Source organism: Cygnus olor, chromosome 6 (assembly GCF_009769625.2).
Source record: "Cygnus olor isolate bCygOlo1 chromosome 6, bCygOlo1.pri.v2, whole genome shotgun sequence".
Lineage (NCBI taxonomy): Eukaryota > Metazoa > Chordata > Aves > Anseriformes > Anatidae > Cygnus > Cygnus olor.
In genome coordinates, this window is record NC_049174.1 from 36,198,244 (window position 1) to 36,221,156 (window position 22,913).

General features: G+C 40.3%; 1 protein-coding gene and 1 long non-coding RNA gene across 7 annotated transcripts in view; one reads left to right on the forward strand and one right to left on the reverse strand.

Moving 5' to 3' along the window:
• The window catches only part of ARHGAP15 (Rho GTPase activating protein 15), a 332,536-nt gene extending 315,523 nt beyond the window's left edge, over window positions 1-17,013 (forward strand). For all 5 annotated transcript variants that reach the window (XM_040560622.1, XM_040560623.1, XM_040560624.1 and 2 more), the window contains one exon: window positions 15,726-17,013. In XM_040560622.1, the coding sequence (XP_040416556.1) occupies window positions 15,726-15,909 (184 nt within the window). In that variant the 3' untranslated portion in view covers window positions 15,910-17,013. The remainder of the gene's footprint in view (window positions 1-15,725) is intronic.
• Window positions 1-22,913, reverse strand: part of LOC121071863 — a 90,098-nt gene that overhangs the window by 6,792 nt on the left and 60,393 nt on the right. The gene's annotated exons all lie outside the window — the stretch shown is intronic.

Below are 22,913 nucleotides of genomic sequence, written 5' to 3' on the forward strand. Positions count from 1 at the left end.
AAACGATCTCAAAAAGCTTTTCAAACATTAATTAAATCTCAGAACTTCCTTTTTCAGGTCAGTAAGTTTTATTATCCCGGTTGTGTAGACAGAGAAAGTGAGGAATGAAGAGGGTAGGGCACTTGCCCATGACTACAGAGCGAACACTTCTCACTTCCACTCTCCGCGTCCTCGCAGCTCCCCCCAGCCCCTCCGCGTCTCCCAGCGTTTGGCCATATGCACACCCTGCGCACGCCTGCATATGGACAGCACATCCTGGGGAAGGGCAGTTACTGCTAAATGCTCTTCAGTTAATAAAGACCATGTGAGAGCCCTGCTTCTGGTTTGCACTCGCACAAGCCTCAGCAAAATATCGCTGGCAGAGTTAATTTATGTGATTTTGTAACCTCTTAATATTGCTCGGGGTGAGCGTTCTTTTCAACTCAAACGGTTTTTGTTGCTGAAAATTAAGAATGCTCAATTCATTACAAAAGGGCTTTTTCACCCCCCTCCCCTTTATTTATTTATTTATTTATGTATTTATTTATTTATTTTTCTATTTTGAGTGATTGAGCCCTATCACATTAATGTCCAGAACCAGGTCATCAATGGGTAAATTGCAGTGCTTTTCATTTTTTTTTCTGACTAAAGATACAGGATTTTTCTCACAATAAGGCTGTGAAATAAATAATAGGCTTGAAGTTTCTTAAGATATTCATTGGAACTTAAAAAAAAAAAAGGCTTTAATGCCAAAATGTCAGTGTTCTGTGCAAAATAATTAATATAACACAATAGGATCTATTCTACTATCGATTGAAAGGGAATTTATGCAGGTAATTCATTAAGGCTAGTGGGAGTTTGGCATGTAAATCCCCCAGCACTTTGATGGGAAAACAGACCCTGATGATTTGATTTCTACTTTTTTCATAAGCTATAAAAAAACATGCTTTTCAGTGGGAAATATATAAACAGAAAAAGCAAATACCTGAGCAACTAGGACAATGGATGCCCCTGTTTTGTGCGACTTCTGAAATGACATTAGACCAAATCATTTTTCACACATTGGAGAAGATGCAACAATCATTTCAATCACTGTGTTAAGAGAATCAATACATTTTTTGCTCTCAGAGAATGCTATTTTACATTCCAACATTTCCAGGTTATCACCTTCATACATCTCTTTTTGTGGTCAAGTGCATGATTAGTACTTCTGACAGCATATTGGCCATTTTCTTATGAAGATCTACAAATTCTTGTAAATAAAAGCCAATCTGAAAAAAAAAATGAAGAGCAAATCTGTGGACTGGAATGCACCCTACTTGTAATGGGAACAAAAAGCTGGCAATGAAATATAAACCTAAATCACAGCAGAATGACCTACTTTAAGGCATTTGCCAAAGAGACAGTGTTTTAGACAGCTCCTCTGAAGTAGCGTCTTTATGTCTATGCCATCTGCAGATTTATTATTGTGCTTTAGAAAAAAAAAAAGAAAGAAAGAAAGAAAGAAAGAAAAAAAAAAAAAAAAAAGGAAAGAAAAACCTACAGTGTGCCTGAACAAAACTAAGCTTCATCTATAGAAAGATTCCAGTACTGTGGGCACCACACCCACACCTACTGATGTGGTCCAAGTTTTTTCTTTAGAGGCACCTAATTAAGAAACCCTGACTCATTTACATGGATACGTTTGATCTAAATTACACTCCAAACCACACCAAATTAGGAGCATCTGTGAATGTGAAGTGTTTGTTCCCAGTGCCTGGTAGAATAGGGCCAGTTCTGGACGGCACATGTTCAAGTGACGAAAAATATTTCAGATGTAACATACTTCTGAGACCCACTTTTCCACTAATAATTCATAATGAGTTAAACCAGTATCTCTGCTCGAACAATTATTTCAGGCTGTGAAAAAAAATGTCATTTTACTTTTAAAAGGAAGGGGGGGAAATCAAATAAAAAGGGGGTGAGCAGTCTAGTTTGGTGGTTTATCAAGGGCCTGAGCACAACCATTAGCACCATTTAAAGCTGTGTGTATCAGACTTACATTAATTACTCCTGAAGTCTGAGCTAAAGCAAAGTGCCTATGACTTTGCTGTTCCTATGACTGATTAGTTGCTGTTCGCAGACACCTTCTGCCCTGATGTATGGCCTTCTGCTGCTGTGCCACCTCTCCTGGACTCCAGGAGAAGGTGTCACCCAGCGAGGTGGCACCACGCACACTGGATAACACGAGCAGATCAAGGCCACAGGCCTGATCCAAGAGGTACTGGCATTTTGGGCTTCATCGCTGACGTAGGCCAGCCATGGCTGTGTGCACCTCAGCAGGCCGCATCCCTACAAACCCGGGTCCTGCAGCAATATAGGGACTTTCACTGCTTCCTCATCTCCGGGACACAGCGAGCAGAGGAGGCTGCAGAAGACACCGGTTGCTGCTTGCAGTCTAAATTGACTAAATAGCCTTTATCTCGCCCTAATTTAAGCCCAGGACCGAGCACTCGGTTCCACGCTGCTCGCAACTCCCAGTCCGCCAGCGCAATTTGGCACTACTGTCGGATTGGGCCCATGGTGTTTGGCAGCCACCTTTTATTCTTCCCTTCTTTCATGCTTTGTGAATAGCCTAAGTTACATAATACCAGTGACAATTTGTTTATGGCAAGCATTAGAGTCACTGTTTTATGATTACACTCAAACTTTAAGCCACATTTTGACATCTAAGGATCATCTTGCATTCTCATATATTATATACAATGAAGGTATGTGTTCCAGTAAGGGGGGGGAGGAACTTTATAAATAACATGACTCCTTTTGTCTGAAGAGATTTTAATATATTTGTCTGATCTACTGTTTTTGCAGTAGCTAGAATATAATTTGAATATATTAATATTTTCAGCAACTGTGCTCAGGGAGCCCACTTAATAACTTATGCATGGATATATAGATACACTTCAGACAGAGGTAATGTTTTTAGCCTTTATGTCGGTAATACTTAGACACACACAATGAAAGAGCCTGTTCTTTCCTCCTCTTTGTTGTGGGCATGCATTGTGATGGTATGGAGCCAGTGTTCTTTCTGTTGTCTACACAGCCTGGATTCAATAAGCAGTTATATATGCATATTATGACAATGTGGTCAAGGAAACCAGATTTTTTTACTATACCTTCATGTGCCTGTACAGTATAAAATCTGGTATTTATTTTTCTTGTCCTCATTCAATATGTTAACAAAATCATAATTTGATACAGGTTATGTTCACTTTATAATTAAAATTATAGAGTTAGATGAAAATACAGCAAGATGTTGCTGAATGGAAAATATTTATCTTTTCATACATTACGCATTATGGTGCAATGTAAAATCAGAAATCTGTGGATTGGCTAACTCCAGCCAAGCATATGACAACTTGCCTCCTCCCCTGGTCCACAAGATGCCACTGGTTACCTCTTCTAAGCCAGGATTTCTACACCTATCTCCGCCCCATTGCTAGGTGGCGTGGCCACATCCACTCCAGAGCTTTGCCATGGTCTTCTGAAATGTTTTTGCACCACGTGCCTGTTGCCTCTGCACAGCCAGGGAGCAGGAGAGGAGTGAGGGGAGCAGAGCTGGGGCAGACCCCGCAGGGAGGGTCGACTGGGGCTGAGAAACTTGGGAGGAGAGGAAGGATGTAGGGAGATACCTCGCAGAAATGCTTCACCGTGTTTGTTGGCATGGAAAGGTGGGGAGCAGGACAGGGATGTGCCAAGTGGCCAGGAATGGTTCGTGATCTTCACTTTCAGATTAACACAGATTTTAGCATTCTTGTAATTCTTATCCATGCTCTCACTTGGATGCCCTAGGCATACAAGTTGCCCAAACTGGCCCATCTTCAACTGCAAGTTACATATATATATTCATAAGGTATATATGCATATAGCCTATTACTCGAGGATTTTTTTTACCTGTGGAGTATTCTCGTGGGATGCACTCCTGGAAGTACAGAATGCAAAACATCTAACACCACTTTAAATTCTGCTAAACTATCTTCAGCAAGACAGAACTGAGCTCAGCTTTTGGATTTCTGTCATTCTAACCATCACCATCTGAAGAATCAGTATTTTAGGCTACTTTAGCAGGCTCTCCAGAAATGTTCTGATCACGTGTTATCTATAAAGATCATAATATATCTATCAATATGGCATCAAGTAACTTTTGTCTTGGTGAAAGGGATGTTTCTAATACATCATGGTCTCAATATTTAGGGAAAAAAAAAAAAAAAGACACAGTTTTCTCTCATATCCAAACATAGTGTCAGAGTGACCCAAAATGACATTTCACTTTTTTAAAACAGTGAAATATCATTGTTTCCCTGCTAAAAGTAAGGTGTACAAAGACTTCCTAGTCTGTTGACTAGACTGCAGAGACTTCTGAATATGCTGGTTCCGGCTTGCCAGCACACATCCTGAAACACAATTGCCGAGAGAGGTAGGGCTATCTACATAGGGACCTAAAGACTTTGGTAAAGTGTCTAAGGCAGTCAATCCCACAGTCATCTGCAAATAGTATGCATGTGAAAGGTGTTGGACTTAAAAAAGGAACAAATAAGAAAGTCTAAAGCCAGTTTAAAGCTAGGAAATATCGCAGACCTTACAGTGCTACAAAGGGTGCGTCTTACAAAGACACAATATCTGGAAAATCCTGCACTCCAGGCAGTTCGTGCATTTAGTGCAATGGACTATACACGTGCATGAAAAATAAACATCAAGCTAAGGTGAGTGGACAAGACAGACAAAGTGAAAGTAGAAAAGACAATGCTGACATAGTAAATTCATTGCTCAAGGGCAAGTAAAATGTAAATACGTTTAAAGAAATCAAAGACTCGTGGCACATACTCACTAGTGCATTTAAGAGATATATTCATCCTACTCATGTTCAATATCAGTGCTGAAACAATCGCGATGCTGGGAGGCATGTTAAAGCATCTTTCAGATCTGATTCAAATGCAGTGCATATATATTGCACTAGTAGCTTGTGGAGAGCTCAGAACTGAACCCGAACGAGCAGGAATCCTGGTTGAGGTCAGATCCCATACAAAGTCATCTCTGCTGGGCAGACCGCTGCAGGAAGGCTTCACTTTAAACAAGATGGTGATAATGAGTAGAAAAGTGTGGGGTTTATATTAAGGACAATTAATAAGCCAATATTCAGGGGGTTTGGGGAATTTAAAAGGACATGAAACAAAACAGTTTATGAAGTAATTGCATATTTAAGGCCTCACAGAAAAGGAAAATGACAGTGAAAGTTCGTTCCCTGGCTTTTATGGGATTCTTTGCCGCATTCTGCAATTTCAACACCAAAAATACTGATTGTCTCACAAAACAGAACTATTTACTCCTGACACTGGACAAAACCAATAATTTCTGCACCAGAAGCTCTAGACTCTCTATAAAAGACACGTTTCTGAGCGGGTTGTCTGAAGTTCAGCACTCCAGTATGAAATTCCAACCAATTGCTGCTTTGGGGCTTTAAGTCAGAAAGTAAACCTGTCATATCCAGGGCTGAGTTATTTGCTGTCAACTGGATTACTGTAGCACAAAAGGGCTATAATTGAAGGCTGCAAGAGGTTATAGATTGAGCATAGTCAAAAGCAATAATTCCACTTAGTAAAAATAGGTATCATCTAAACTGAGAAAAGTTAATCTTGTACACGGTAAAATTCTGACTCCGCTCTGCTCCTGATCGGTGGGAGGTTTGTCAGTGACTTTAACAGTAATCAGAATTTCACTCTCTGTCAAGAGAGATGCAGCAAAGGGTGTGATGAAGTGAAAGCAAATTTAAAATAACTGTTAACCTGGGGCTTCCAAAATAAATTTTCTGAGCACGGACTGCTGTCTAACTTGGTGTTTTCCTGATGTAGCAATGCAGACAGCCCTTCTGGGGAACAAGGCTTACAGAACTCTGCTAGTGGAGTACAGCTAGGATTTGCAGTAAGAATTTCCCCCTGTAACCACTGAAGCTCACATTGCTTGTCGGCTGGGGTGCTGGGGTGGGACAGCACCACTTAAGCATGGAGGGTGTCATTGATAAGAAGCAGTTTCAGAAGATCTTTGCTGATTATCAATGCCAGGGCAGACACCCTTCCACCTGAGCTGCTCTTTTGAAAGAAGGGTAGAGATCACGTGGAGAAGAGCATGGTGCTGGCTGGCAGAGGCATTAGGTTTACCAGGAGGAGGCAGAACATATTATAATACCAAGTCTCATTTTCCTTTTATGTTTCTTGCCAGTAAATCTGAAGCAAGGAATGCAATTCATGTGCATCTGTGAACAAGGCTCCACAGGGTTTTTCTCTGTGCTTTCCACTGCTTTGGGTGTGTTGGAGAAGGGCGGCTTCTTTCACTGATTTACAAAAACGCCTGGGTTACCAGCAGAACTGGTGGTTCTGCTTTTTGTGCCACGTATTTCTTGTTTGTCCATCAATAAGCGTGTCAAAGCCTTGGTGTCCCCACCTGAAAAATGTTGTTAATAACATTAATCCACATTTATTAAGTGACTTCAGCTTTATGGAGGAATACCAAATATTATTAAGACAAAGACAAGAGGATAATAAGGAAATGTGTTTTTTCCCTTGCTGACCTAGTTTCTAACCCCCCTTTAAAATCTTCCATTGATTTTAATTATGCTTAATCTAAAGTTAAGCTCTCAAATCTAGCAAACTTAAGGGCTGCTTTTAAGTGAATTTTCTCGCCTGTCAGAGTTCCTCAGGCTTTCTGTGCTACAGTTAGAAGTTTATTTCCAGCCCAGACACCAAGTTGACAGAGCTCTCGATCCACGGAGAGCATCCAGCACGACTACTGAGCAAGGCGCAAGTCCAAACGCCACCTTGCTCAGCTCAGGCTTGTGTACAGCACTCTTCACAGAACAATTGCAGCCCTTTTCTCATCAGCGGTAGCCAGAGGCAGTAATAAGGGTGAAGGATATCTATCATGAAAAGTCCAGTGTCAATGTGTTCCCCCAATTTATTTACTGACCTTCAATGCAACAGCCATACTCCTGACCCTCATGAGATGAAGCCTAAGGGGAAATGGCACTGAGCACCAATTCCATATCCTGTTGTTCTGTGGTCTAAATTAAGTGCTAATTAATTACCACTGGCATCTTTGGCATTGCCTGTCAAATTGGATTTAGGATATCCTTTCACTGTTTAAACAAATAGCCCTACATCTAAAGCTAAAATCCCAAGTGCTAGTATTTTCTTTACCTTTAAATTTTTATTTAAACATTCAGCCAGTATCTCCATGGATTTTGCAGGTAGAATTCAAATAAAAGAAACAGGAATTGATATTGTCAATTTTGATTAATAGTCCTTCATTAATAAACATCCTGTTATTCAGTTTCCACCTGCAGTTGCTGATGTTGCCTGGAATCAATTAACTCATATAATTTGATTTACTTTACAAAGACATTTTTGGATGTGCTGTGCCGATGATAAAGGTTCTATATTTATAATTCTTGATTTAAGGGAGATTGTTACTAACTGCTTTTTATTTTTAATATTACAAGGAAATGTAGCTTAAGGCATTCTTGAATTAAAAAAAAAAATAAAAATAAGCAATCTTAAAAGTTAAATATGTATTTATTCATATAAGACTATCTGTTGCCTTCTGAGCTACACAGGCCACAAAAGCAAGCAGAGCCAGGACCTCTGACAGGTTGTGTTTTACAAGAAGCTGGTAGCTCTGCAGAAAAAAGAAAAAAAAAATAAAAAAGGAAATAGAATTAAAAAAAACATAGCAGAAGTTACATCATCAGCCAAAAATACAGTAAAGGGGTCTATGCATTATATTTCCATCTGAACATATATTATTCTATCTAGTCTCACACTGCCTTTATCACTCCACTTTCCAAACACCTCTAAGAAGTGCATTAGCATCTGCCTAACATCTGTCCCGGGTGGTTTTGTTCTCTCCCATCCTCTCCCTAGGGAGAGACTCGTGCTTGCAGTGGTGGTGTGGCTTTAGAGAGGGGCTCGCTGTTGTTTGAGATATATATGCTGCTACACGGGTCCCAGAGAAGGCAAAAACGAATGCTTTGTGAGCAGAGCTGCAGCTGGAGTCTGAGATGCTCCTTAGGAAAGTTCATGGCCCTCAGCTGGCTCCTACGAAGTGGCTGTTCCCAAAGAGGCAAGCTGCAGGCTTGATGGCAACTTCCACCGTGGCAGCACGGGCTGGCCAGCTCTCCTCCTCCCTCCAGTCTCACGAGCATTAGTCAGAACCAGTTTGCAGTCAGTCACAAAAAAAAAAATTAAGAACCGGGGCAAACTGAGAGGGCGTTGTGCTGCTTGTCAGTGAATGGAAGAACTTAGCGTGTCACCCAGCTGGTCGGTCTTCCAAAAGGGAGACATGGGGATGTATCCATCCTCTCATAGTCACATACCAGGAGTTTCTTCAGAAAATGGCCAGAAAAAAAGGAGATGAACCAGAGACTGAGAAGCAAATGAGGGTTCAGATCGATATTTCTCCACAGACCTGGGACAGGATGCCCAGAGACATTCAGTGTTATGGTACAAACACCACTACGCTCTACAAGCCTGTATCCTAGAGCAGTCTGAGTAGACCTGAGTTATGGGCCTCTGAGGAAAAAGGGCACCTCATCGAGGCATGAACTTGAGCACATGGCATAGTCCTAAGCCCAGGAGACAGCAGAATCCCTGGCAGGAATTGCTAACTTGTAATGAGCGCATCTGTTAGCATGGCAGTGCTGGCCCTGCTTTCTGTTCCCAGAACTGTTCATGTACTTGGCAAGATGCAATTATTGATTAACACACAACTGGAGAATGCATCTGACCCATGCTTCCCTCTTCTTCTGGCTCCCTGATGGGGCTATACAAGGAAGGTAGGAAGCACGTGTGGTTTTGAGGCCTTCTTTGGCACAAGGCAGGCACCGAGTCACCCTGTCCTCTTTGTATGACCACAGCTGGGTGTGGAGGCAGCAAGGGGACCTCTTCCAAAGCACATTCTTGAGCCAGGCCCCCACGTTCTGCCTGCATCACTTCAGACACCCAAATGTGTTTTTAGATCTTGGCCTGAGTCACCTGGAAAATGAAGACTTTCTCCACAAGACGGGTACTCCGGGAGGTGTGAGCACGCATGCTCTTCAGAAAGCAGGTCACACAGGTAGCAAAGTTCACCCAATGGTGAAAAGTCTTTATTTTAAACTGTTTTCTTATTAAACCAGGGTAAGCCAGAATAAATGCTTTTCTTCAGCTTTTCAGAGTCTATTCAGCCAACTGTGAACCGATCTTCGGAGCTAGTTTAGTTATGATTTTTGTTTTGGGCTGGACTCCAAGGCAGTTCGTCCAGGGAGGGCTCATGCTGTACGATATGCGGGGGATCCCCTGAGGAAGCCCCTTCTCCAGCGGGTCCCTGTCAGCTGTCCAGACACTAAATATAGCCACCCAACGGTCAGATTTAAAGGCCAGTCTGCAGAAGAAGACAGCATCGAGCGCTCATTCTTGTGTCCCAGAGCAACTGAAGGGAAGGGATTTTTCCCAAAGAAATGTAATATGAACCCACAGCTGCAGAGCACAGGAAGCCTATGGAGTTTCTGTAGGCCAGGAGCCATCGAGGCTATTTTCAGCAAAAGCAAGCTCTTAAGTATGTCTGAACTATTTCTGACCCCTCTCGTAACGTATCATACACCATGACCTGCTTTCTCTGTTTCCAGTCTCAGATCGCTATTGTTCCAAATTCAACCTGTGGAGGAAACAGGAATTTAAAGTGCCTTTGCATTTTACACCAGCAGAAGAAAATAGCTTAAAACTCTATTAATGCACTGTGATCTCTGCATTCAGTACACTTGTTGTGGAGGAAACCCCATGGCACAGTCTGAAAAGGACGGACATTGTGGAGTTTTGAACTCCACAATAAGCACCGACCTCAGGTTGTAGGTACACACATAAAGCCCCTCTACACACACACATAACAAGGTATACAGATTTCACAAACAAGCCAGGAATTCAACTGATAATGTTTGCTTTTCCTTAGCTTCATCAGCTGGTGAATACCACTGTAATACGACTGAGCAAATCATCCATAAAGCCAGGACATAAATAATAATGAGGTTTAGTTTGCATTCATAAAATATCAAGAATCCCAATTTATTACTAAATTTTACATTTATCTACATTGCAGTGCAATGAATTGAACAGTTTGCCTAAGTAGAGCTTATGGTATCAGGGGCTCACTTAACCACTGATTATTTCAGTGAGTCTCTCAAGATGGGGTTAAGAAGTGCACAAGCCATGAACTCTTCCTCCACAGTAGATGCATTTTGGTGTCCGTCCTAAGCTGGCAGCAGTGTGTTCTCAGGACATTGATATTTCTGCAAGGCTGTGACCTGTTATAAAATGGCACCTATTGCTTGTGGCTTAGGATCACTGTCAAAGCCAAATTTTGTAGTTCAGTTGTCTTTTTAGTACCCAAAAACACTTAAGTTTTACACAAAGAACAACCCCTATAGCTGAATTCAAATAAGTTTACAATAGACAATGATGCTGCAGTAATATGTTGTGTCTCAGGAAAGTATGTAGCAGGACTTACAAGGAAAAATAGTACACTCAGAAGAAACCTAATGGATTATCTGTGCATCATTTTGTACTTGGGCTTCTTTTCTAACACTGAAAAACCTGTCTGCACAAGCCCTGCCAAAATGTGCTTATACACACACAGACATTATCACTTAGTAGGATGGTACGTTTTATTATCAGGTTATTTTCCAGTACATTTGGCACAGTTAAGGTAAGTATATTAACTTTACTTCCAAATAAAGGAAACAAAGTTGTACTGAATGTCTCAGCCATTGTCAGTGAGTTAAGAACTGACAGGAGGTCCAAGTAATCAACCCTGTCTACTGCGCCAAGCTTTCCCCTGGGACATCTCTTCTGATCATACAATGTATCTGACTGGCGTGGATGTAGAATTGCTTTCAATAAAGATTTTATTTCAAGCTTGGATGATTTCTCCCCAAATGTCTTGTCACTAAAGCGAAGTATGTAATACCTGTTGTTTTTTAAAACCCGTGAACCGGCTTTTGGGAAGGAGAGGAGCATAAAATGTTGAGCTAAACGTTGTTCATCATAAGAGTCATATTTTAGCAAGTTCAAATTGATCAGGAGCTCTGCAAAAGTCAGAAAACTACCACATAAAGTAGCAGTGCAGTGAAAAGATCTGTTAGAGGAGCTATATTCAAGGTGAGTAAACTCAGCCAAGAAGGCAGCTGAGCCATCCCCAGGCAGAGTCCTGAAGCTGAAACATTACATCTGCTTACCACTGACTATCTATAGGAAACGGGTATTAGCTAATTTGAGGATAATCATTGGTAGAGAGAATCAATGGAACACGCAGACTTTGGCCCATTGAGGCAGGGCACAGGAATTTATGTCTCAAACCAGCCCAACTCTCCACCTGGGTGAGCTGTGACACTGGTTCCTAGCACTAGGGCAGTCTGTTCCTATTCTGTAGGCTTATTTGCTATGCCAAGAAGATGGATGTCACAAATACGTAGTTTCTCCTTTCTGGGGAGTGTTCTTTATCCCCATGTATCTTTAATCTTTCTTGGCCTCTGTTTAGATCTTGGTTTTGTTCTCTCAGGACAGTGATTTCTCTAGTTAAACCACATGTGGTGCAGAATGCTGGTGGTCAAAGTTCCGGTAAGATGAAAACCTACTTTTATCTCTTGGTTCTCTGCTGACTCCAGAGGACTGCATTTCGTACACTGCCATTCTGGTCCATAGTATTTTACCAGATGATCCTTTCTTACTTTTCTGATCCCCTCATTTTGTAGTGTGTTGCTCTTCAGTCGTAGGCAATATTTCTAGTTCATGGAAGAGCAGCATGATCATCTTATTTAAAAGTTAACCTTGAACATAATTTAGAGCAGTTAAAGAGTATAAGAGTACTATGCATGTCTAAAAATGTTTCTACTAAGGGTAGAAATGCCCCAAACATTAAGCAAACAAATCCTCGTGAGCTGGAAAAGGCTAAGAAGGTAGGAGGGAACGGTTCTCCTCTCATCTGGCAAAAGACAGCTCTGTCCTCAAACGCTCTCCAGCTTACAGTAAGACAGTTCCATTTGAATTGGGGTTTTCCTCCCTAAAGACACCTTTATAGAATATAGAATATTTTATTTATGTGCAGTAGGAACATTAAAATGGTGAGGAATCAGAGCCACCACTGACATGCTTTCCTCTCTTTGGTAGTTTCTACAGAACAGAAACGCTTGAAGAACATTTCATAACACCTAGTATGTTTGAAGTAATAATCCTGTGTGCTTTCCGAATGTCAAAATTAATAATGATTTTACTTAGAGAGTTTGAAAAGTGTAGGTTTAATGAAACTGGAGAGCCAAACTCACCATACCATGACCCTCACAGCTGTAGGGTTGCCCTGCTCTCAGTTGCACGCTTTCCAGCTTACAGTTGCCTTAGCAACAGCCAAAGCATAAAGTATTTTTGCTTATATATCTGCCATTGATACTAGAGCCCTTCTATCAGACACTTCTGCTGTTTTAATACATCATTAATTTCATTACTATTAATAATGAGACCTGTATTTTCTGTATATCTCCTGACTAGTGATCTTTAAGGACTTACACCATTCTTGAATTTAGCAATTTGGTTTGTTTATTTTGGGGGAAAAAAATCTTGCACACCATAATGCCCAGCAATTTCTTGATGTGGTTCCAACATCTGTAGGCCTGGATTACAGATTGTTTCTAAAATAATCTTAAATTGATAGATCATTGCTCCTTTCAGTTAGGCTTGACAAAACGTAGCTCTGGCATTTCCTTTTCCTTTTTATGTTCTAAGCGGTGTGTTACTCTTTCTGTTCTTTTTGTGCCAGAAAAAGAAATTCTTGCCCATTTTTTAAGGTTTTTCCCTTTTAACAACTGAGTTTCACTTAGTAGCTACAGTAACAGCTTAAATTGTGTACATTTGTTTTTGTTTTGCTTTGACTTTTTTCCTTGTGTGGACAGATGAAAAAAAACATCAGTTATGGAATTTCATTGGTAAATATTTGTAATTTAAAATGGCATAAGGTCCCAAAGTCATAATTATTTTCTTCAGGCTGGATTGAATTCCTTCTTTCTTTCCCTCCAGTAGCTGTATTTTGCCACAAATCATTTAACTACTGAGACTTTCCTGAAAAGTAATTCTGTTTTCTTGGCTTAGAATTTTTTGTTGTTATGGTCATCAAAACAAGTACAACTGCAAGAATAGATAGAAAACCTGAAGAATTTTCAAGAGATTTTGTCCATATAATAATTATTAAACTAATGTTAGACTTACTGCCTCCCTGTAAGTGTGGATATTTTCAGTGCCATGCTCCATGTCAGCGCACCACAACAGGTTCCTCTCCATCGCCAATGCACACCATGAACATCATGCTTCATGCCATACCCTCACCTCCTGAGAGCTGAGTGATTGCAGACCATCTCCACTCAAACAGGTCTTTGTGTGCAGGATTGCATCTCCAGGGAAAGCAAAGGGAATTATTCTGCTTCAGAACATGGCAGGCAAGGGCAGTGGGATTGGCTATTCATCTTCCATTTTCTGTATTCACATCAGAAATAACATGTTGACGGTTGGACTTGATGATCTGGAAGGTCTTTTCCAACCTACGTGATGCTATGATCTTGCTCCAAATTTTACAGAAGAACGTAATCAGATCCTTCCTCTCCTTTCACTTTATCAAGCCCTTTTCCCACCCCACCACGACCATTCTTTACCCTGATTCTGCTCATCCATGGTCCATGGCCTCCTGCTCCCTGCAAAGTCTTTCTGATCCAGCTTCATTGATGCTGTCCATTGTCAACACCACCTCATTGCAAAACCATAGAGCTGCTGAATAGGATTTTTTCCCTGGTGAACTAACATCTCTACCTATGCCCAACGTCGTCTGCAAATATTTTATAAGGTTTCCAACTTCTAGCATGTAACAAGCTCAACAAAAACAAGTCCTTCTCACGAGGACACCTCAAACTCCATGTATGTCCTTCTGCATAAGTAGCATTGAGGAAAATAACCTTGCCATCCCTGTGACAAACTTTTTTAATTGTGATAAATATGTGTGACGTCCATCAGAAGCCCACACAGTCATTTGGCAACAAAACTACTAATTTTTGAGACTTTCTGGATTCCTAAGTGATGATATGTTAATCTTACCACAGAGGAAACATAATTATTTTTTAATTTATAGTAAAGATGCTATATTTTAAGAAACAAATAATTAAGCCAATCTGATTAGTGCCATATGGAGAGTGTTTTGTGCAATGGACACCACGGTTACAAGCATGAGGCAGAACTCAGTAATGCTTCCTATTTAAATATGGAAAAATCCATGAGCATCAATGTTCAAGGAATGTGGTAAATGACAAGATTGGCAGAAATCCACAAGAAGATACTCTTTGCTGTGCAACGAACGCCCACGAACATGAAAGAAACCTTTTTTAAGTGCCTGAACCCAAGCCTTATGAAGTTTCTTTCACTTACAGTTAAGATTGCTGTCAATTCAGTAATAGGTATAGCAAAACAGAGACAGCTATGATGATTTTTAAATTGCTTTCTGGACTTTAAAAAGGTGAATGAGTGACAAATAGGGAGAGAAGGTGGAAAGCAGGACTTGGCTTCAACTGTACACTTGAAATATCTGAGTTAAAACTAACCAGTTAGGGAAGCAGCCATAAATTCAAACATTTACATATTAACGTTACATTTAGTTCACAATCCTTGTAAAGCTGTGTAATTTATTTGTAAAATACGTATCTTCATTTACTAGTCTTTCCAGCCTAGGATATTTTATATATTCTGGAGGGTGGAAGAAAATGGATTTCTACTTAGTTCATACTCACCGCCGCAGAGATTTATGCGAAACTGCCTACCTAAACTCCATCCATTAAACCTATATTGTTCTTAGACCAGACTTCTCAATCCTTAATGTCATTTCCACAAGAATATTAAGTCTTAATACAGACAAAAGATCAACTTTTAATAATAATGGTCCCCCTCTCATAATTTGTGGGTAATAAAGATATCAAAGGTTATAATCCTTACCATTATTTTCTAAGTCATCCCATTAAGGTATGTGGTCTCAGTGTCTCTTAAGAAACTTTGTGTCAGGATAAGGCATGCAAAAGTCTTTAGTTATATAAATTTCACAATCCATTTCAGAGCATACTAACTTTATTGCATTTAAATTAGCAGAAGGAATGTGTTTCATATGAGCTTTATATTAAGGGTCCTTTTATATTTACCCAACTCTTTCAGTGCAGGAGACCATGCTACAAGAAGCAGGGAGGCTTCTCCCTGAAGCCACCAAAACTGTTAGCACCAACAGTGCTTGATTCAGTGTATTGATTAACATATAGGGCACCCCCTATTTTCGGTATTTAAATGTATGAGGTCAGAAATTATTCCCTTACAGCACACACATGAACTAATGCTCAGTCACCGGAAAGCAGCAGCCAACAGTACCCTGATATAAGTGAATTGTAGGCTGGGCTTTAGACTTCCATCTCCTTTCATTGCTCATCAGGTTGGCAGAAGTCATCCCTTCCCTCCCTCTTTTCTTCCTTTCTGCTAACTCAACCAACCAAACATCCATGGTAGGAGAATCAGTAAAAAAAAAAAAAAATGGAAAGTGCCTCTGTATACTTCTAATGCAATAGCGACTCCTTTGACATCCCTCTTTTTTAACCAATTCTTTCCTTTCGTCAACAGGATAGCAGCCAAGGAATCCGTGAATCTTATGTCAACACAAAGCTTAGGAATTGTGTTTGGACCAACACTCCTTAGACCTGAAAAGGAGACAGGGAACATGGCGGTCCACATGCTGTACCAAAACCAGATAGTTGAACTTATGTTGAGTGAGTACAGCAAGATCTTCGTCTCTGAGGAAGACTGACAGACAGGGCCTGTTATTGAAAACGTTCACATCTGTCTTGATGTCTAATATTTTTACATTTCTGTAAACATATTTCTGAAATATTTCTTTTTCTTTCAAGTGACAGATGCCTCATTTTGTGAAAACTTAATGATGATTTTGTGTTTAATTTTCAAACATTGGAATAAAAAATATTGTCAACATTTGCCTATATGTATTCTGCATTAACCCTTTGAGAGTTTCATTATGCTAGCACTCCAAGTGTCATTTTTTTTGCAAGCTGAGCATACAGCATATGGCCACGGACCATAGAAAATGCTCTTTACCAACATATGCAATGGCACAGAAAGACAAATGGTAATTGAGGAGACTGGTGGAAAATGGAATAAAAAGCAACAAATTAATACAGATACCACATTTTATCTAGGTAATCCAAGTATAATTTACCTTTCTCTTTGATATGTACTGAAAGTTAAAGACATGATACGTAAACAATTCCCCTACTCCAGGAGTTCTAAAAAGGAATGCATTTAATACATTTAAACAAATTATGAAAAAAAAAAAAAAAAGAAAAAGAAACGAAGAGAAAATAAACAACGGTCTCTCACTATTTGCATAACAGTGCCTAAAAAAAAAAAAAAGAAATTGGAACTTTGGCGTTTTTACTTAAATGCAGTACATGAAATGAAGACATTGCATGACTGCTCATTTTAATGTAACATCCATTTTGATTCTTCATCACACTGTACATCTGCCCGCTTTCCCCAGCTATCTCATGTTCTGTAGCATTTGTATTGTGCTCCTGAGGATGCTTTATTGGTGAACTACATTAAATTCATCTAGAAAGAACTTTAAAAAAAGCCTTTTCATATGCCCTTAGGATTACTTGGCTAGACTTGAATCAATTTATGCATTTGATGGTTAGTTTCAGTTGTCATGGATAAACAAAAGGGTAACTGTCTAGAATATATCAAATATTGTTTCATTTTGAAATGTATGTTTCCAGCTATACACATCTCCTACCCTGTTTTGTAAAAGTATTCTGCTGATAAAATGTAGACTTATGTTTGACAGCTTTTTAATCAAGTTCAAAGAGAATAAATAAAACTAATCCAGTGTGGTAAAGAGTCTGTCTGGTTATCGATTTGTTCACAAAATGAAAAATAAACCATGTAAATAAGATGTGTGAAACACAGATCTAGAAGCAAATATTTAAAGCAATTAAAGACCCCAAAACATAGGATTAATGCATAGGTCTGCTGTGCACAAGAGATATGTCTTCAGTATCACCTCAGCAGATCATGGATTACTCCAGTTTTACTTAGCATCATTTTACAAAATACCGTGTTATTCAGGAAAGGTTGCTCCTCAGAGCAGTCATTTATGGAAAAAATACATAATGAGGCTTGATCATTAACCAAGACCAGGCTCTTTCATCAGGTACTAAAATGGGCAGAAAATACCACCAAGAAAACATAAAAAGCGTTTGAACCCACTGGCCCCATGATATTTTCTGACCTCCCACGGACTGGAATGTCCAAAAAAATCAAGCGAAACAGAGGGGTAATGACCAGCAATTAAAATGAAAAACATAAAAACAAAATACTATCCCACTATATCACAAGTATTCAACATACCCGCTTCCTAATGAAACCCTAACATTCTGAAGAACCCAAATTCACTTCACTTTCAAGAAAATATTTTTCATGTTCATGTCAAGCCATGAGTACTTAAACAGTAATGCTTTTCAGTATCGTCTTCTTTAGACTCTTTTAATAGCAACAAACCAGGCGCTGTTTATAGCCTGTGGAAATGACTAGAAGAAAGATAGTCAGAAGTTCAGTCTATTCCTTAATAAAGACCATTCACATTATGGCCCCACGGGTGCTCACAATCATGCTATTGAAGTAATTTCTGCTATTACTGGAAATGAAAAGTTCACTTGTTACTTGGATCCTGTTGCACTCAGAAGAAAAGATTCTTAATTAATTAATTAATCTTCCTTTAAGCTTTCTTTGGAGCATGGAGACTCCTCTTGTTTTTATAAGCAAGAAAAGGCTTATGAAATGAGGCTGTATCTTTTTATAAGATCAACTGGTTTGGTTGAGATTTAAAAAAAAGAAATACAAGCAAACTTTTAGACATACAGGTCTTTCTTCTGTTTTCAAGGGTGCCTACGTGAGTTCTGCACAAATGTGGTGACTTCTCTATTAAATGCTTTGTTAAAGATAGAAGTCTGATATGTGGCTAGCTGATTCTGGGAGGACACAAGTGGGTCTCACCAGAGAAGCCTACGTGTCTGGGGTGTGCAGCAGATGTCTACCCTTTTTCTTGTCCAAACAACAGAAAGGACCAACCACGCCTTGCCACCAACATGCTCGTGTCCCCAAGAGCCCAGATTTTCCCTGTCCTGAATATCTACCTGAACACAGGGGGGAAAATTACTGTCTTCGCTGTTAGTCAAAGTCAAAGATCCAGCCCCATGGCTCTGGACATCAGCCCCCAGGGCCAGAAAGCAGCTGGACACGTCCATTTCCAAAACCCCAAAGTGACCAAGTCCGGTCTCCATCCACTATGAGCAAACCACTGGGCCTGTATCACACTGGGCCTGCATTTCTCCTGCAGGTAGTGCTTATAACAATATTTGCTACGAATTGGTAAAACTTTTGCTCAAAGTCCTTAGTGTGCCAAAATTAGACTTGCAGAAGACCTTTTCTTCAGGTGTAGGCTTCAGTTTGAGAAAAATCTCAAATAACTTAAGCAAGGAGCTGTCACTATTACTAGCAAACAATCAGAAAAATGAAGGCTGAGAATGCAGCAGAGTTATTTGTCCAAGAATCCCTGTGTTTATCTGCATCTTCTCCCTATAAAAATCAGCTTTTACTCAAACTGGTGTGAAAAGGCAGCTGTCCTAATTACTGGGATTTCTGCAGTAAAACAAGACATTGGAAGGAGATCTGTAATGGAACTAAAACGAGTATTTCTCGTTTGGAAAAAAAAAATTAACTGACTGAAGTTTGTGCTTTTACAAGAAAATTGTCAGTTTTTACTCAAGAAATTCAACTGAAAAAACAGAATTTCTGAGAAACAGAATAAGACAGACTGATCTTGCTGAGCTAGAAGACATGTAAACTGCCCTGAACACATTCCCATCTCTCTTTTTATTTACATATATATGTATGTAAATATATATATATATATACACATGCACAGAGCAATATATATCTTAATAGCTCTTTAATTCTCTGCTAGGCCAGCTACAGTGCAGGTACCATTCAGTCTGATTCTGTAAGCAGCTCATGTTGCAACGGAGCCAAAGACTGCAATCCAACCTAAGGCACTCAAGGAGTTCAGCTACTCAATTACTACAGAGTATATGGACCACGGGTTGAGTTTGGAAGAAAGCAAGAAGTTGGGACCACAATCACCCACCACTGTAATCGGGCAGCACATAGATTTTACATGGTTAATTCTCAGAAGAGGCTGAAAGGCAAGCCTCGGGGAACACACATGTTATCACTGCACAGCAGGTTCCTGTGCACTGCATTCCTGCTTCGTAAAGGAAACATGGAGCACGGGGAAGCTGAGCGCAATCATGGATGCAGGTCTCAATAACAAATTCTGATTTTTCCAGGATGCAAAAATGGGACCCAGGGCAATGCTTGTTTTGCAGAACAGAAGAACCTTCCCTAGCACTCATTTCAGACAACAGAGAAAAACCTTCCCTAAAGAGCAAGGGCAACACAAGAGAAACATCTCCAGCAAGTGGTCTGCTGAGGACAGGAGCAAACAAACCCTTTGCTGCTTGAGCTCTGGAGCCCCTGATAGTCAGCAGGCTTCACCAAGGGAATGCTTACAGGATGCTATCAAAACAGCAATCACATCCTTGTGCCAATTATATATATAACAATAATAATATACCACAGGTTATTTTTACACTCAACAGCTGCATATATCCAAAAGTACCTGAAAAACTACATGAATTAATTCACTGTTTTTCCTTATCCTTACGAAGTACGAGGATCCCTGTTAGAAAGACACGATTCTATATTACATAGAAAACATGAGTTTTCACATCAGTTTTGTAAAGTATATATTGGAGTTAAAAAGACCAGAGCTCCCAAAACTCAAGACTGGAGAACTAAGGATCCAATACCACTACTGGTCGTGTGAGAAACTGAAGCACAGAGCCAGCCATGTCAAGGGAGAACACTGTGGTTTAGTTCTCATTTTATTCAGCCACATTCTTTTCTTCTTTTTTTCTTTTTTCCTTTTTTTTTCCAGAATTTTTATATTTTACCCCCTTGCTTCCTCTTCATTCACCCGTATAGTACTGCACTGGGGTTGTTGCAAGCAGTCAGCTCTTACCCTTAAACCCTTAGAGATGCTTCAGAAGTGCAGGAACCTATTGCCATGCTGCAGAGCAGCCTGGCCATGCACCTCCAAAAAGCTACACGCACGCTGTAAAACCTGGGGCAGTATCTTACACCTTCAGTAGAAGCTGACAGCTTTGTTTAATAAGTTTAAGAGGGACCATAAAACACTGCAAGTTCAGAATGCACGCCAATTAATTACCCACAAAACACCACCATTTTAGAGCACATTTCAGTTAATAAAAGGCAGACTCATAAATTTCACATGATTCTCCTTCGCCTGCATCAAAACACAATTCCCATGCTCAGCTCCCATCCATAAGTCTCTTAGCCACTCCTTTTATCTCCCAGACACATGGCCACCTCCCCACCCATGATTTCTATATTGGCTCGAAGCTCAGAAGCTTTTTCAGAAGCTCAGAAGCTTTTTGGACATTTTCTGGTTGCCCTTTGGGGTAGGTGGAGGTGTGCCCTCTGCTCTGGAAAACACAAGTGATCATATTGACCATATCGAAAGCAGTTCACCAGCCTACTACTCAGCTCCAGCCTGCCCACTGCAGTGAAATAGATGCAAGGAGTCCAATCATTACCTCTTGCTTTCCCACAGGGGATGTTTTTTTTGCAGCCCCAGGCAGCAAATGGTTTTAAGTAAATGTCTAAACGCCCTGTATACATTTCTATCTTTATGTAGTTTCTGTCACTTATTATCCATTTTCAGTCCTGCTAGGCTCTTTGTCTTAATGGTATCTGATGAATTTCCCAGGTTAATTATGCACCATGTAAGAAAATATTTTACTTGTATCACTTTTAAATTCATTAGCTTTTAGCATTATTGTATGGCACTCCACTTGCTCTTGATTTATGGGAAAGGCTAAATAGGATCGTCTGACTGACCTCTTCTGGCAATTCACTATCCTATATACCACTAACATATCACCTCTCATTTGTCTCTTAATCAATTTAAGCTTCCCTTGCATGGAAGATCTGCCACACCTCTTATAACTTGCTTTGTCTTTCACTGGATGCTCTGTGTATCTATTCTGCCCTTTTGAAACAAAAAATAAATATTCATGGTGAAAGGATCCAAGGATCCTTAATATTTTCCTTATTGATCTCTTTTCAGCCCATTAAAGAATCAAGCTGCTTGTTTGTATTTGATTGCTCCTCTGCACTGAATAACTGCATTGTCCTTAACACTCCCAATGGACCAGATTCACAAGGGAATTTGGGGACTTAAGTGTTATTCTGGTCCATCCATACAACATTTTGGTGCTGCTGGTTCCTCCTTGGTGGCTATCTCACCTTGCACTGGTTGGAGTCCCAGTCAGGAGCATTACTAGCCCTGAGGGTCAGCAAGAGGGAAGGCAGGATGGGAGGAGACTACCCAGCAGCAGGTCTTCTCCCGTGCTCTGACCAAAAACACAAGGAGCAGGAGCAGCTGAGGGAGGCCTCAGCCTTCCCATGGGGATGATAATAGCATATCTGTATGTGTAATAATAGCAATGACAAAAAGTATGGCACATGCTCTGCATATGCCTTGGGTATGCCCAATGTATACACGTACCCCAGCAAAACCACCTGCATGTGTGCACTGTAGCCCTCTTCCTGATAGACGTGGCTCTGTCAGGCTGATGGCTAACGGCAATTTCCTGGCTGTTCAGACGACAAAAGCCTATCTTCTAATCCCTGATCCAATCCACGTCTAACCCCTTTTACCACCCGGGACATGCAGTGTTGCAGGAACATCGGGCTGATGATTGCCTGACCCCATAAGACGCTCACGTTCAGACAAAGCAACACAACAACATTGGTTGATGCAGGTTTCCCAAGTACTGTTTGTTGGAAAGCAAACCAAATTCCAAATCTTGTGCTTTTGACATGCTTCACCTCAAATGTGAGAACTGAAACTCAGGTACCTTAAACATGTCCTGAGGTGCAAAACACAAGCACCTTCTCAAGGACGCTGGTATCATTCTTTCTCACGTCACCGCCTTGAACCGCAGATAGCCAAAACACTGTCAATGCTTTCCCTCTGACGCTGCAGTTTTAGAGAGTAGTATGCATATTGCAGATGTGGTTTTCTTGTACTAGATTGAAAAAAAAAAAAAGAAATAATCTTATTAAAAATGTAAAAGGATTTCAGGGTTCTGTGCATACTCAGAGAAAAGAGAGACGTCAACAACAAACATGCCATCTGAACAACACGGAAGGACCTCTCTCCCATGGGCATAATAGATGTTTTATTAATAACATGCTTTTATATATTTTTCTCATTTCCCAAAACAAGGGGAAGAAAAGAATGGTTTTTGAAATCAAAACATCTCCCTGGCTGGACAACTGAACACCCTCCCCAAAACACGAGAAATCGAACTAGGACCTGGTGAGCTTTCTGAGTGTGTGTTTTCCTGCCCCATATGTGCTTCCATCTTCAGAAAGCCTCCGGCACAGGGACAAAGGCTCTCCCGTTCTTGAGAGCCCATAAGGAAGCACATTAGCTCCAACTAATACATTAAAAAGTTGGGGCTTTTAAGTGGCTCAGGCAGACTAAGCACAAGCACTGATGGAAAAGATGTGAGATGTTATGAGTTACTCATCCTCTGTGATGGCTGAATAGGGTGTGAGCAGACAAGAGGGAGGACAAAGGCCTCTTTT